The 15160-nt window shown below is 43.9% G+C and overlaps 1 protein-coding gene across 1 annotated transcript; it reads right to left on the minus strand.

The window, feature by feature from the left end:
* Window positions 1–6841: 6841 nt before the first annotated feature.
* LOC119289606 (probable carboxylesterase 5) lies at window positions 6842–8216 on the minus strand. The gene has a single exon (XM_037568897.1). The coding sequence runs from the start codon at window positions 8184–8186 to the stop codon at window positions 6885–6887; it is 1302 nt and encodes a 433-aa protein (XP_037424794.1). The 5' UTR covers window positions 8187–8216; the 3' UTR covers window positions 6842–6884.
* Between the last annotated feature and the right edge of the window lie 6944 nt (window positions 8217–15160).

Here is a 15160-nt window from a genome sequence, read left to right on the forward strand (position 1 = left end):
TGAATATGATTTGATCATGTTTATTGCGATACGGTTATTCATGTAAAGTCAAAGAATAATTGTTGTTCTGTTTACATGAATAAAACCTTCGATGGTCATACACCCAATGAAAATAGTTTGTTGGATCTCGATCGTAGTGATACACATATTCATAATAATGATGCCAAAATATGCAAAGTTAATAATGATAGTGCAACTTATTTGTGGCACTGCCGTTTGGGTCATATCGGTGTAAAGCGCATAAAGAAACTCCATAAAGATGGATTTTCAGAATCACTTGGTTATGAATCATTTGATGCTTGCGAACCGTGCCTTTTGGGCAAGATGACTAAAACTCCGTTCTCCGGAACAATGGAACGATCTACTGACTTATTTGAATAATACATACCGATGTATGCAATCCGATGAGTGTTAAGGCTCGTGGCATGTATCATTATTTTCTGACCTTCACATATGATTTGAGCAGATATGGATATATCTACTTAATGAAACATAAGTCTGAAATAGTTGAAAAGTTCAAAGAATTTCAGAGTGAAGTGGAGAATCATCGTAACAAGAAAAAAAAGTTTCTATGATATGATCGTGGAGGGGAATATTCGAGTTACGAGTTTGGCCTTCATATAAAACAATGTGGAATAGTTTCACAGCTCACGCCACCTGGAACACCACAATGTAATGGTGTGTCCGAACGTCGTAATAGTACTTTACTAGATATGGTGCGATCTATGATATCTCTTATCAGTTTACCACTATCGTTTTGGGGTTATGGATTAGAGACAGATGCGTTCACGTTTAATAGGGCACCATCTAAATCTGTTGAGATGACACCGTATGAACTATGGTTTAACAGTAAACCTAAGCTGTCGTTTCTTAAAGTTTGGAGTTGCGATGCTTATATGAAAAAAGTTTTCAACCTGATAAGCTCGAACCCAAATTGGAGAAGTGCATCTTCATAGAATACCCAAAGGAAACTGTTGGGTACTCCTTCTATCATAGATCCGAAGGCAAAACATTCGTTGCTGAGAATGGATCCTTTCTAGAGAAGGAGTTTCTCTCGAAAGAAGTGAGTGGGAGGAAAGTAAGAGCTTGACAAGGTAATTTGTACCTTCTCCCGAATTGGAAAGTAGTTCATCACAGAAATCAGTTCCAGTGATTCCTACACCAATTAGTGAGGAAGCTAATGATGATGATCATGAAACTTCAGATCAAGTTACTACAAAAACCTTGTAGGTCTTCCAAAGTACAGTCCGCACTAGAGTGGTATGGTAATCCTGTTCTGGAAGTCATGTTACTAGACCATGATGAACCTACGAATAATGAGGAAGCGATGATGAGCCCAGATTCCGCGAAATGGTTTGAGGCCATGAAATCTGAGATGGGATCCATGTATGAGAACAAAGTGTGGACTTTGGTGGATTTGCCCGATGATCGGCAAGCCATATTGTATAAATGGATCTTCAAGAGGAAGATAGATGCTGATAGTTATGTTACTATCTACAAAGCTCGACTTGTCGCAAAAAGGTTTTCGACAAGTTCAAGGTGTTGACTACAATGAGATTTTCTCAACTGTAGCGATGCTTAAGTCTGTCCGAATCATGTTAGCAATTGCCACATTTTATGAAATCTGGCAAAAGGATATCAAAACTGCATTCCTTAGTGGATTTATTAAAGAAGAGTTGTATATGATGCAACCAGAAGTTTTGTCAATCCTAAAGGTGCTAACAAAGTGTGCAAGCTCCATCGATCCATTTATGGACTGGTGCAAGCCTCTCGGAGTTGGAATATACGCTTTGATGAGTTGATCAAAGCATATGGTTTTATACAGACTTTTTGAGAAACCTGTATTTACAAGAAAGTGAGTGGGAGCTCTGTAGCATTTCTAATATTATATGTGGATGACATATTGTTGATTGGAAATGATATAGAAATTCTGGATAGCATGAAAGGATACTTGAGTAAGAGTTTTTCAAAGAAAGACCTCGGTGAAGCTGCTTACACATTGATCATCAAGATCTATATAGATAGATCAAGACACTTGATAAGATTTTTCAATGAGTACATACCTTGATAAATTTTTGAAATAGTTCAAAATGGAACAGTCAAAGAAGGAGTTCTTGCTTGTGTTGCAAGGTGTGAAGTTGAGTAAGACTCAAGACCCAACCATGGTAGAAAATAGAAAGAGAATGAAAAGTTATTCCCTATGCCTCAGTCATAGGTTCTATAAAGTATGCTATGCTGTGAACCAGACATATTGTATACCTTGCTCTGAGTTTGGCAAAGGAATACAATTTTGATCTAATAGTAGATCACTGGACAATGGTCAAGAATATGCTTAGTGAGGACTAAGGAGATGTTTCTCGATTATGGAGGTGATAAAAGAGTTCGTTGTAAAAGTTACATCAGTGTAAACTTTTACACTGATCCAGATGACTCTAAGTCTCAATCTGGATACATATTGAAAGTGGGAGCAATTAATCTAGAGTAGCTCCATGCAGAGCATTGAAGACATAGAATATTTGCAAAATACATACGGCTTTGTATGTGACAAACCCGTTGACTAAATTTCTCTCACGAACAAAACATGATCATACCTTTGTACTCTTTGGGTGTTAATCACATAGCGATGTGAGCTAGATTATTAACTCTAGTAAACCCTTTGGGTGTTGGTCACATGACGATGTGAACTATGGGTATTAATCACATACAGATGTGAATATTGGTGTTAAATCACATGGTGATGTGAACTAGATTATTGACTCTAGTGCAAGTGGGAGGCTGAAGGAAATATGCCCTAGATGCAATAATAAAGTTTTATTTATTTCCTTATATCATGATAAATGTTTATTATTCATGCTAGAATTGTATTAACCGGAAACATAATACATGTGTGAATACATAGACAAACATAGTGTCACTAGTATGTCTCTACTTGACTAGCTCGTTGAATCAAAGATGTTTAAGTTTCCTAGCCATAGACATGAGTTGTCATTTGATTAACGGGATCACATCATTAGGAGAATGATGTGATTTACATGACCCATTCCGTTAGCCTAGCACTTGATCGTTAAGTATATTGCTATTGCTTTCTTCATGACTTATACATGTTCCTGTAACTATGAGATTATGCAACTCCCGTTTACCGGAGGAACAATTTGGTTGCTACCAAACGTCACAACGTAACTGGGTGATTATAAAGGAGTACTACAGGTGTCTCCGAAGGTACATGTTGGGTTGGCGTATTTCGAGATTAGGTTTTGTCACTCCGATTGTCGGAGAGGTATCTCTGGGCCCTCTCGGTAATGCACATCGTTAGAAGCCTTGCAAGCAATGTAGCTAATGAGTTAGTTACGGAATGATGCATTACGTAACGAGTAAAGAGACTTGCCGGTAACGAGATTGAACTAGGCATTGGATACCGACGATCAAATCTCGGGCAAGTAACATACCGATGACAAAGGGAACAACGTATGTTGTTATGCGGTTTGACTGATAAAGATCTTCGTAGAATATGTGGGAGCCAATATGGGCATCCAGGTCCCGCTATTGGTTATTGACCGGAAAAAAGTTCTAGGTCATGTCTACATAGTTCTCGAACCTGTAGGGTCCGCACGCTTAACGTTTTGTTGACGATATAGTATTATATGAGTTATGTATGTTGGTAACCGAATGTTGTTCGGAGTCCCGTATGAGATCAAGGACATGACGAGGTACTCCGGAATGGTCCGGAGATAAAGTTTGATATATGGGATAATAGTGTTTGATCTCCGGAAGAGTTCTGGAATTCACCGGAAGGGGTTCCGGATGTTTCCCGAAATGTTTGGGTACGAGAACACGTTATTTGGGCCAAAGGGGAAAGCCCACAAGGTTTTTGGAAAGCGCAAAAAGGAAGTTTTGCGGAGTCCAAGGGCCAGAGGCCAGGGTCCCTGGCGTCTGGGTCCAGACGCCGAGAACCCTGGCGTCTGGCCCTGGAGTCTGAGAAGGACTCTTGCCTTTCGGGTGAAACTAACTTTGTGGAGGCTTTTACTCCAAGTTTCAACCCCAAGGCTCAACATATAAATAGAGGGGCAGGACTAGCACCAAAGACATCAAGAAACACCAAGTCATGTGCCGGCAACCCCGTCCCCTCTAGTTTATCCTCCGTCATAGTTTCCGTAGTCCTTAGGCGAAGCCCTGCGGAGATTGTACTTCACCAACACCGTCACCACGCCGTCGTGCTGCCGAAACTCATCTACTACTTCGCCCGTCTTGCTGGATCGAGAAGGCGAGGACGTCATCGAGCTGAACGTGTGCAGAACTCGGAGGTGCCGTGCGTTCAGTACTTGGATTGGTCGGATCGTGAAGACGTACGACTACATCAACCGCGTTGATAAACGCTTCCGCTTAGCGATCTTCAAGGGTATGAAGATACACTCCCCCTCTCGTTGCTATACATCACCATGATCTTGCGTGTGCGTAGGAATTTTTTTGAAATTACTACGTTCCCCATCACTTTCGTCGCGGTTGGTGGCTAGAACTGGGATAGAAGACTGACCTTTATTCCTGGTTCCATCCACCAACTGGGACTAAAGGGGCTGCGCCAGGAGCGAGGCCGTTTAGTCCCGGTTCGTGTCTGGAACCGGGACTAAAGAGCTGAGACGAACCGGGACTGGTGCCTGCCGAGGCCCAGCCGGCGCCCTGGCCGCTCGAACCGCGACTGATGCACCAATTAGTGCCGGTTCGTAACTTGACCGAGACTAATGCTCTGATCTGGCCAGGACCAAAGCCCTGTTTTCTACTAGTGGAAGTTGCGTGATGCATGGCACTAAATAGAACATCTTTTACAGGAGCTCGAATGGAAGCATACAACAATGAAAAATGAAGCCAACTAATATTCTGGGAAATAAGGGTATGGATGATTTGTGTCAATAATGTACAAATGGATACAAAAAAAAATTAACCTATGGAAGCAAAATGTATAGAGTACAAACTGTATTGTGATTTAGATGCTACATAACAAAGTGGCACAAACATGGTACTTTGGGAACGGAACTAGTCTTCCCTGAAAGCATGGAAATTTGAAATAATTACCACCATTGATCGGGATGCATAGTTTGAGATTTGTGTACCAAATTAACTACTTTTCGCAGATGATATGGTGTACACAACGGAGAAAGCATATTGACACCTGTGAAAATTCGTTGAATCAAGATATGAACATAAGTAACACAAATCAACTCAAGTGCTTTAGATTTAAGTTGTACCAGGGTGATTCACCGGGCTGTTCCAGGCTGGCAGGCTTCTTTGTGAAACTGAAACGATTTACCAGCGTGATGGGGAGGAGGGTAGCAGGGAATGGTCCTAATGGTGAAGCAAGATGGCGAGAGGGATGCGAGGTCATCGGAGAGAGCAGCATTGGAGACGTAGCAGCGGAAGAGGGGCGGGTCGCTGCACCGGCTACCTGAAGCAGTTGTAGACGGCGCAGAGTTTTGGGGCACAGTGGGGTGGTGGCGGAAGTAGCCATGATGGATAGGGAGATCGGCGAGCTCGGGGCTGCGCTCGCCCTCAGGATCCGAGATGGATCGGACAAGCGAGATTAACTCGCATGCGACTACCTAATGAGGTGGTTGAGACGGGGGCAGATGAGATTTTCTCGATCAGGTTAATTGGGCAGTCTGCTTAGAGCATCTCCAACAGGCATGCTATGTTAGCCGTGTGCTGAAAAAAAACGCTTTTTTGCGTGTGCTGAGCCGAAATGGACGCTCCAACAGCTGCGTAATAATCACGCGCACGGTAAGCTTGGTTCAGCACGTGGAGGAAAACGGCATCGTGCGCAGTGTACTTGCTGCGCCTGCTCCCGCGAGCTGGACAGCGATGATTCACACACGACTTCAACAACCGCCAGATCTGAGACCTCCAGGCGCTGGCGCTGCCGCCCGCACCTTCCCCATTCGCTCCAGCGACCCGTCGACGCTTCCACCGCTTCTCCCAGCGTGCCGCCGCTGCATCCTCCACCTTCTCTCCTCGCCGCTGCCCGTCGAGCGCACTATTCCTCCAATGAACAACTCCCAACGGCCATTTGCAGCTCGGCGCCCACAAGGTGTTTGACAAAACGCTTGCAAGGTATGTATTGCTTCAACTTTATATTTTGTAGATGAATTTGGTGCATGTTGTTTATAGTTTTAAGCTAGTTTAAATTTAATATTGTAGATGAGTTCGTCCTACGATTCTTCCGATGAAGAATTTGATACTCAAGAGGAGGAGGACCTCACAATGATCCTAGATATGCACGTCAATAAAAAGCCGAAGCACGGTGGTTCGGTTATCGGTCAAAAGATTCTTTGATACATCATGAATGCTTATGTGATCATGCATAATATGATCATCGAGAATGAGCGTGGCCAAAATTTAGACTGTTCTCAATATGAGTTGTTGGTACGTCCTGTGCGAGTGTGGAGGAGGACTGCGAGGGTGGCCAGATTTATTGCCTCCTATCGTGCCATTCGACGTGTCGAAACGCGTGATGATCTTCAAAAGGATCTAATCGAGGAGTGGTGGTCATGAAATGGGTGACAAAACTAGTTTGATGTTTTATTGTTGAACTATTTTTGTATTGGAAGATAAACTATTTGTTTGAGTTGTAATAATAATTGAAATCTTTTCTTGATTTACGTTTTGTTTGTTTGATCTTCTTTGTTCTATGTTGAGTAAGAAATGTTGTTTGTGCTGATCGTGTGGGTTGTAAATTTAGCGCGCCTGCTGGAGCGCTAACGATGGAAGATAAACGCTATAGACCGCGGGATTGGAAAAGCATCAACGGCACATGACCCGTATTGGAAAAGTTTCCTATCAGAAAACTGTATACAAGTGTTTCCCATTTATTTTTGCGTTATCAGGCCGGCTGTCATCTAGAAGAAGCTGTTGATTACACAACTCCACGGAACTGCAGCAGATAATAGATCTTTGTGACGAGCGTTACCAGCAGTCATCCACAGTCGACCTGAGATTAACCTATATCTTGTGTTGGATGGCCCAGCCCTTCCAATCTTCAATGAAGTAGCAGTGTTACGTGCCATACTGGACCGTGTGCACCAGGCCTTCATGGCCATGCCATACCCAAACACGTCTTTGCACGGCGTCGTGGGCACGCCTAGCACCACCATAGGATTCGCAGGCGACGAGGTGGGCTGCTGGTTGATGAACTCCACGAGGCTCCCCATGAGCCTCTTGCTGGTGGCCCTCAGCGGACTGTAGAGATGGAAACCGTGCTCCTCGCCCTCCGACTCCACCACCGTCACCTCGCGGCGCCGCTGGATCATCCAAGGCCAACGCGAGTCGAGATCACGCATGCGGGCCGCCAGGCGGTGGCCGCGGCCCCGCAGGCTGTCCTTCCCGGCCACGGCGATGAGCACGCGCTGGCAAGCCAGCGATGAGATCTCAGAGGCCGGAGGGTCGATCCGGGGGTCGTCGTTGCCGGCCTGACCGGCCGTCACGAACGGCCAGAGCCGGTCCACCCCGTTCGGCGGGAACACGGCCACGGTGGCTTCGTTGTCGTCCCAGGCGAGCTCCAAAGGCAGCCGCTTGGCTCCCCAGAAGTAAGGCTGCACCATGATCAGCCCCTCGATGTCCATAATGTCGTTGTTGACTTCGTGGCTGGCGCGGACTGCCGTGTGGTAAACGATGTTGCCGCCGGCGCTGTCGCCGGCCAGGAACGTGCGCGCGGGGTCGGCGTAGCTGGCCAGCCATGGGTCGGACAAGGACGCCGCCCACTGGAGCGCGGCCCACGCGTCGTCGTAGGCCGCAGGGATGGGGAACTCTGGCGCTAGACGGTACTCCACCGACACGACGAGGGCCCCAGCGGAGGCGGCCAGGGAGGTCGCGTAGCGGTGGTACGTCCGGCCGAAAGCGCTTTCGGTGCAGAAGGAGCCGCCATGGACGTAGATGACGAGAGGAAGCCGATTCCTGCCTGAGGTCTCGGCGGCACCGGACGGGAGGAACAGGCGCACAGACACGCCGGTGGCCTTGTCGACGACGACGTCCCTCGTCGCCACCCCACGGTTGCGGGCCTGATCCGACGAGGCCGGCACGAATGGACTGCGCAGGAAACGCTCGATGCTGCCGTCCTCGTACTTGCGTATGAACGGGTACATGTCCACGGAGATGTTACGTCCGTGGTTGTGATTCGCTGGAGAATTCTTGCTTGCCTGCATGGCGCAGTTGAGCTGCTTTAGTTTGGAACGCTTGTTTCGAATTGTGCCGCGTCGACGTTGGCTGCATCTCATGGGATTTTATAGAGCGAGTTGCTTCATCGGAACTTTACTAATGAGATTCGGAGGGAATCGACGGCATTCCCTCCGATCAGACTACACAGAGTAGAAAAGTTTTCCTCAGAAATATGTCTCCATGAAATAAATATGAGTATTTTCATTTTCTGTGTTAAATACTTAAACATGCTTTGAAAGAGTCCAAGTGGTTGTTGTCTGCCAATTATTGACGCGTGCATGGTCAAATTTCATTTTCAGTTAGATCTTATTCCATTATTGGATGTACCGTTGCAGCTATCCGAATATATCGAGTACTTATGGGAAGGACCATATTTTTGTCGATGTTGGATGACCACCTGTTGGCAAAAGGGTTTGATTTGGGTTAGCAATAGCACCAGGGGACCATTTCTATTTCTCATTTTAATTATATATTAATTAATTGTTTTGTTGTTTTATTTTGAGCGACAATTAATAGTTTTGGAAAGTTCGTGCATAACTGCAGCACCCGTGCTACACACGTGTTGATAAATTGGGCCTTCATAATTAGAAAATCTCGACTGGTTTGATACAATGATTTAACACGAATGTTATGCATTTCGCAGCAGCTTTTCGTGGAATGTTTTCTGTAAGTGCATGGATGATATGGCACGAGCAAACGCGTTGCCGATACAAACCTTTGCAGCATTTATCTCTTTGTATGTTCGAAAAGAGTTTAAAATTAAAGACAGTTGCATCTTGAGTAGGTAATGTACTTCAAGGATGGTTGTACGACCATGCGTTCATCTGTTATTAATAGCATGAAATAATGCCTATCGCGAGGGAAGCAACTACCCCTTTGTTGCAGCTGTTATGGATGACCACCTGCCCAACTAGGTCCACTAGTCATCAACCCGTGCACCTGCATGGGCTAGAAAATTTCAAAATAGAAAACAGATCTTTTGAAATAATTCAATTTTCATCAATATATCCATCTATTAACAAATAGGAAATAGACTTGGGAACATACTTTTTAAGATTGTTAGGAACCAATTAATACGGTGAAACCTTACATACCTTTAGTTCGTTCATGATTAAACGCTATTCTTTGATGCTACAAGTTTTGGCCGTGTTTCAAATCATGACAATCAACTACGCACAAAAATGTAAAGATGAAGGATATATTAAGAATACCTCCTTTTGGGGATAATATATCATTGAGCAGTAATAAACCATGTAATACCACAAATTAGTACATCCATGAATGTTGGGTAAGCATATGCGTTTTCTATGTACATACATGCAGGGATGGGGCAAACATATAATTCAAGCATCATGATTAAAGATGGCATAAGGATGATTTCAACAGAAAAAAAAGCACATGACATGCTGTAAACATTTGCGGAGTTGCAACTCACCATCTCACACTCTATCACTACTCCACAGTATCCTCTTTCCTCTAATGATTAGTCGATGCCGCACAATTCTAGAAGCACATACAGAAAATCAAAGATGATTTTAAAACGGAAGTACACTGTAAGAGTACTATATATATAATGGCATATCATTTGATTATAAAGAAAAGTTATAGGGTTAAGAAACTGTAAGTACTTCATATTTTTTCAAGCCCCACATGTCGAATCATATACTTACAATAAGTTGTGCGCAATATAATTTATAAATTTATATTATTTTCGTATAAAAATTATCTAAAAATATAATAATTGACTACACAACATTTGTGAGTAATATATGACTATACAATAATTGTTCGTATATTCTTTGCCTTCATTCAAAGTGATACACATACGGCCAGAGCATAAGGTTGGCTGACCACCATTTAGCAGCCCAGCACCAGCAAACGTCAGGGTCGCAAAAATATTTGCGATCTGCCACTGACGTGCAAGATCAGAATGACATAGAGAGCTCGTGTAGAGTCAGACATGGGTGGGCAAATGATTTCTCCACCTTGCACCAACAACTGGTGGCTTTCAGAACATGTACACCAGAGAAAAAAATCAAATGCTTATTCTTTTTCTATGAAAAACAACATTAGATGGGGGCTGGTACGCACTAGAGGGAGATGCAACGATAGCCAGATCTGTTTTGTTTTGTTTTGGTTGGAACACCGATCGTAGATGTTGTCTGTTTTTTTAAATGGCTGGACGTGAGTGTTGAGGAATCCTTTTTCACCGTTTTCACTATACTTGATAGATGTCTTGTTTTTTTTCAAAGAACTTGGACGTGGGTGTTAATGACTCTTTGTTCTGTACGTATAACCGTATGTACTTTCTATTTGGATTGAAACATGGATGTGGGTGTGTGTTTTATTGAATGGCTGAACACAAATGATGATAATCCTTTATAAGTACGTGATAGTCCAGTAATCCTCTTTTGGTAAGTGATGAATGTCATCTTCTTGGACTCTCGTATCAAAAAAATAATGCTCCACGATTCCTTATCTTCAAGGGCTCCAGTATTTTTTTTTTTTGAAAAGTTCCATTATTCCTTTGTTGATCCTAGCCATACAATTTATATCCTAAGGTTAATTTTATGTTCTTTTGAGGATTGACATGGAGGCTTCATTGGTGCTTCTAATTAGTAAAGATATAAGATATAAGATTTTTGGGTAAGCTAGCTCACATCTACTTATGAAGTGATGGCTGTCACTATACGTTTATGGGTACACTTACATTCAGTACCACCCGAAAGACTCTCTTTACTGACTGCCGGAATCTTTGCCAAGTTTATTTTGTCGAACACGCAGTAAATCCTATATCCCAAATGAAATGACTGAGAAAACACTTAATAAATACAAAACACTTGGTATAGCCAATGCTATACCGAGTGTCGAACCAATGGCACACGGTAACGTCTGAGACATTTGGCAAACAGCATGTGAAGGTGTCCCTCCTTTCCGCGGTTGACAGCAGGGTGATGTCGCATCCATCTTTGCTGACTGTTTCTCTGCAGACACTCCGTTAAATAAGTTAGCAATTATCATTGTTCATCTTTACCAAGTGTTTCCCCGCATTTGGTAAACTTTATTTATATATTTATTTATTTTGAGATGAGGTATAAAATTTGATAGAACTCTCCATAGTTGGACATGTAGCTAAATGAGAATTCTTCTTTTGTGGACATGTAGTTAAAATATTTTAGTAATTGTCGTAGGGATTTCACGGGAATAGGCATTAGTTCTATGAAGGATTTGTGGAGTACCCGCCTCCTGAGGCTCTTAGATGGCGAGAGTGCCCTCCCAGTTGTTCGTTTCTAGGTGGCATGCCACGGGGATTTATCGGGGGCTCTCCGTGCCGTCCGATCTGCCAAGACAGGTGGACCACCAGCACGCTAGGGGCCACCGTCACGCGGCGGTTTTGGCGCACCCGCGAGCCCCAGCATGTTGTCCCGTGCACAACTGTCTAGGCGAGCCTGCTTGTCGGCGGCGGCAGCCATCCTTCGGGGTGTGTTGCTCACGCGAGCCGGGAGGAGGCGTGCGTACGGCTCGGAGAGGATGCCTCTCGTGTCTGGCTTTTTGGGGCCATCCGTGGCGGCCGAACTGCCCAGATAGCGCGCACTTGGGTGACCTGCCTTGGGGGTCCATGACGGGTGGACCACGAGGGCTTTCGGATGTGCCCGTGTGTGAGGGCTCGTGTGCTCGCCCGCACGCGGTGGAACGCCTGGACCCATCTATCGGCATCTTTGGCCCCCGATGTGTTACATCGGTCGCACTAGCCAAGCAGACGCATGCGACGGGCTTTTTAAGTCGCGCGAGCCGTGCAGGCGTGTGTCCCCATGCACGGCTGTGCCTGCATACACCAGCTAGCCACGCACCGTACGTGCCACCTCGCGCATTTGGGAGATGCCTTCCCGGGCTCTCTGCGCACACGAAAATCGGTTCCTCGGCCCGGCATTATCTTTACACTGAGTGTAGTCGGATGAATGGTTGGATGGGACGTGCAACGTCGGTTGTCCGTCTTGGGACTTTCATAAAAGCGCATCGTGTGCTTTTGCCATCGTCTGCCATATCATTTTCTTCTGGCTCAAGCACAATGGCTTCCTCTCACTCCTCTCAAGTGAAAGGATTTCCATGAGCTTCTTTGTCGATCCGGCTGGGGGGCTCTGCATTCGGTGTATTTGCGCGCATCACTTGTGTTTACTCAACGGCACTGCTGTAGGCCAGAGTATTTGCAGCGTGCAGTCAGGCCGCACGGTGCTAGCTTTGTAAGTTTTGACGGCGTGCCGTTAAAGCAAACGCATTTAATATGTCTCCCTCTCTCACTTCTTTGTTGCTAGCTACCTATTCTCTCTCACTACACACACCTTATTAGATACACGCCGTGAAATATATAAATTGACTATATTAGATACTCGCCGACTGTGTCTAGTATATTAGATTGCCTTCTTGAAATATATAAATTAAGTAGATATCTCTCTCCTACTCTATATTAATTATATGTTAATGCATAATTACCTACCCCTCCCCCGAGTCCTCTTGAGGGATCTCTCTCTTCATTAGTAGCTAGTATGTCACACTACATGTATTCATAGGGATAAGGACCCGTCCTCACCCTCAATGGAGCTATGCATGTCTAGGTCGGACCGTGTGTTTTTTTAGGTGAGTTCCCTCACTCTTGAATGTAATGAAATGTATGGTAGTTCTTGTGGAAATGTTTGTCATCGATTCGACAATGTACTATACATATAGTGTGGTCGAAAGCATTTCTAAATAAACTTACGTCTATTTCAATTATCACACACGAATGTTTAGATTTATGAATTAAGTTCATGAAACAAAAGAAAATGGACAACAACAAAATTTGGTAGCATGAGATTGGGAACACGCAAAAAAAAACCCGGATTTGCTTGTCACCCTAAAACCCTAAAAGCCTACTAGCAGCGTGCGCATAGTGGGCCGACCGCTGCTAGTATCCTTACTAGCAGTGTTTACTGATTTTGAACACTATTAATATGAAGAATACTAATTTACTACAAAATAGCTTACCAAACCTGCACAAATCCAAAAACTGGATATGTCACCCGGAATGGTGTACATTACATGCATAGAAATTTGTTATTTCACAAAATTAACAACATCACCATGTCATTCTCAAACTCGACACTTTCCCCACTTCAAACGTATACATCTCGCCACTTGATCTCCCTCGGGTCGAAAGCAATGTGTATCAAAAATTCAATTTGACACTTCGTAAATTAAACAACAGGTTGAAGTGGTCAGATATTGACACCATGCAAGGTTTCAATTTCTTTCTACAGCGTTTTACATATTTTTTTTGTATTTCAAGAAGCATTTCTAATAAATCTACGTACTCCAAATTAGAACACATGTATGTTCGGATTTATGAGTTAAGTTCATGAAACAAAACCAAAAGGACAGCAACAAAATTTGATAGCATGAGACTGGGAACACACACAAAAAAACGTAATAGTGCTTGTCACCCTAAAACCCTAAAATCCTACTAGCAGTGGGCGCTTAGTGGGTTAACCGATGCTAGTAGACATAGTAGCAACGTTTCTTGACTTAGAATGCTGCTAATGTGAATAATACTAATTTCCTATAAAAATAGCTTAGCAACCTTGTATATATAAATTCAGAAATTGGATAAGTCTCTAGGAGGTGTACATTACATGCATACAATGGTCAAGCCGGCTCCGGTAGAGGAGCGGCGACAGCGGCATGCCGGCGGTTCGTTCTGCCAGCTATAGTGGTCATTTAGTTAGAGACCTCGATGTAATTTTCATTATGTTTGAGGTGCTTCATATTACTAATAACTTTTTTAACAGTCTGCATCTTTTTGAAAAAGAAATAGAAAATCTATGCAAAGATGGATAATACCTCTATCACATGTCGCTATCTTGTTTCTCCCTCAATTTTGCCGATTAAAACTCGATTAGAAATATTCCTCCATGAAAGAAATGTGAGTGTTTTCATTCTCCGTCTTTCAGGCCATGGGAATCAAGTGCTTGACTCTTCTCCAGTTCAAGAATGGGCTCAAGGTGAACCTGAATAATCCAGAAATGTAATATGTATATATCTATATATATACACACACCTGGGTTCTTGGGGTGTATGTATGATGTTTTTTTTTCTTCCATATGTACGTTGTTACTTCCTATTCATGAAGATCCCCAGCGTCCAACTCATGCGGATGCAACAAGAAAATAATGATCGGCCGTTCCCAGCTGCTAGCAGTAAAAAAAGCCTGTCGTATTTCTCCCTCCATTTTGCCGATCCGATTAGATATATGTCTCCATGAAATAATTATGAGTATTTTCATTTTCTGTGTTAAATATACTTTGAAAGAGACCAAGTGGTTGTACGAGCGTTCATCCGCTATTAATAGTATGAAATAGTGCCTATCACGACAGAAGCAAACAACACGCGAAGGTGTCCCTGCTTTGCTGCAGATAGCAGGGTGATGTCGCGTCCATCTTTGCCCACAGTTTTTCTGCAGACACTCCGTTAAATAAGTTAGCAATTATCATTGTTCATCTTTACTGAGTGTTTCCCCGCACATGGTAAACTTAATTTATATATTTATTTATTTTGAGATGAGGTATAAATTTTGATAGAACTCTCCATAGTTGAACATGTAGTTAAAAGATAAGCGTTTTTTGGACATGTAGTGAAAATATTTTAGTAATAGTCACAAAGATTTCACGGCAATAGACATCACACCTATAAAGGATGCTGGAATACCCGCCTCCTGAGGCTCTTAGAGAGTGAGAGTGCCCTCCGAGCCGTCCGTTTCTAGGTGGAATGCCGCGGGGGCCACTCGGGGACTCTATGCACCGTCCAATCTGCCCGGACGACGTGTGCCTGGGCGACCTGCATTGGCATTCCATGACGGGTGTACCAATGGCGCGCTCGGGGCCACCGTCACGCTACTGTTTTGGAGCCCTGCAAGAGCCCCCCCCCACCC

This window comes from Triticum dicoccoides, chromosome 4A, assembly GCF_002162155.2.
Source record: "Triticum dicoccoides isolate Atlit2015 ecotype Zavitan chromosome 4A, WEW_v2.0, whole genome shotgun sequence".
In the NCBI taxonomy this organism is placed as follows: domain Eukaryota; kingdom Viridiplantae; phylum Streptophyta; class Magnoliopsida; order Poales; family Poaceae; genus Triticum; species Triticum dicoccoides.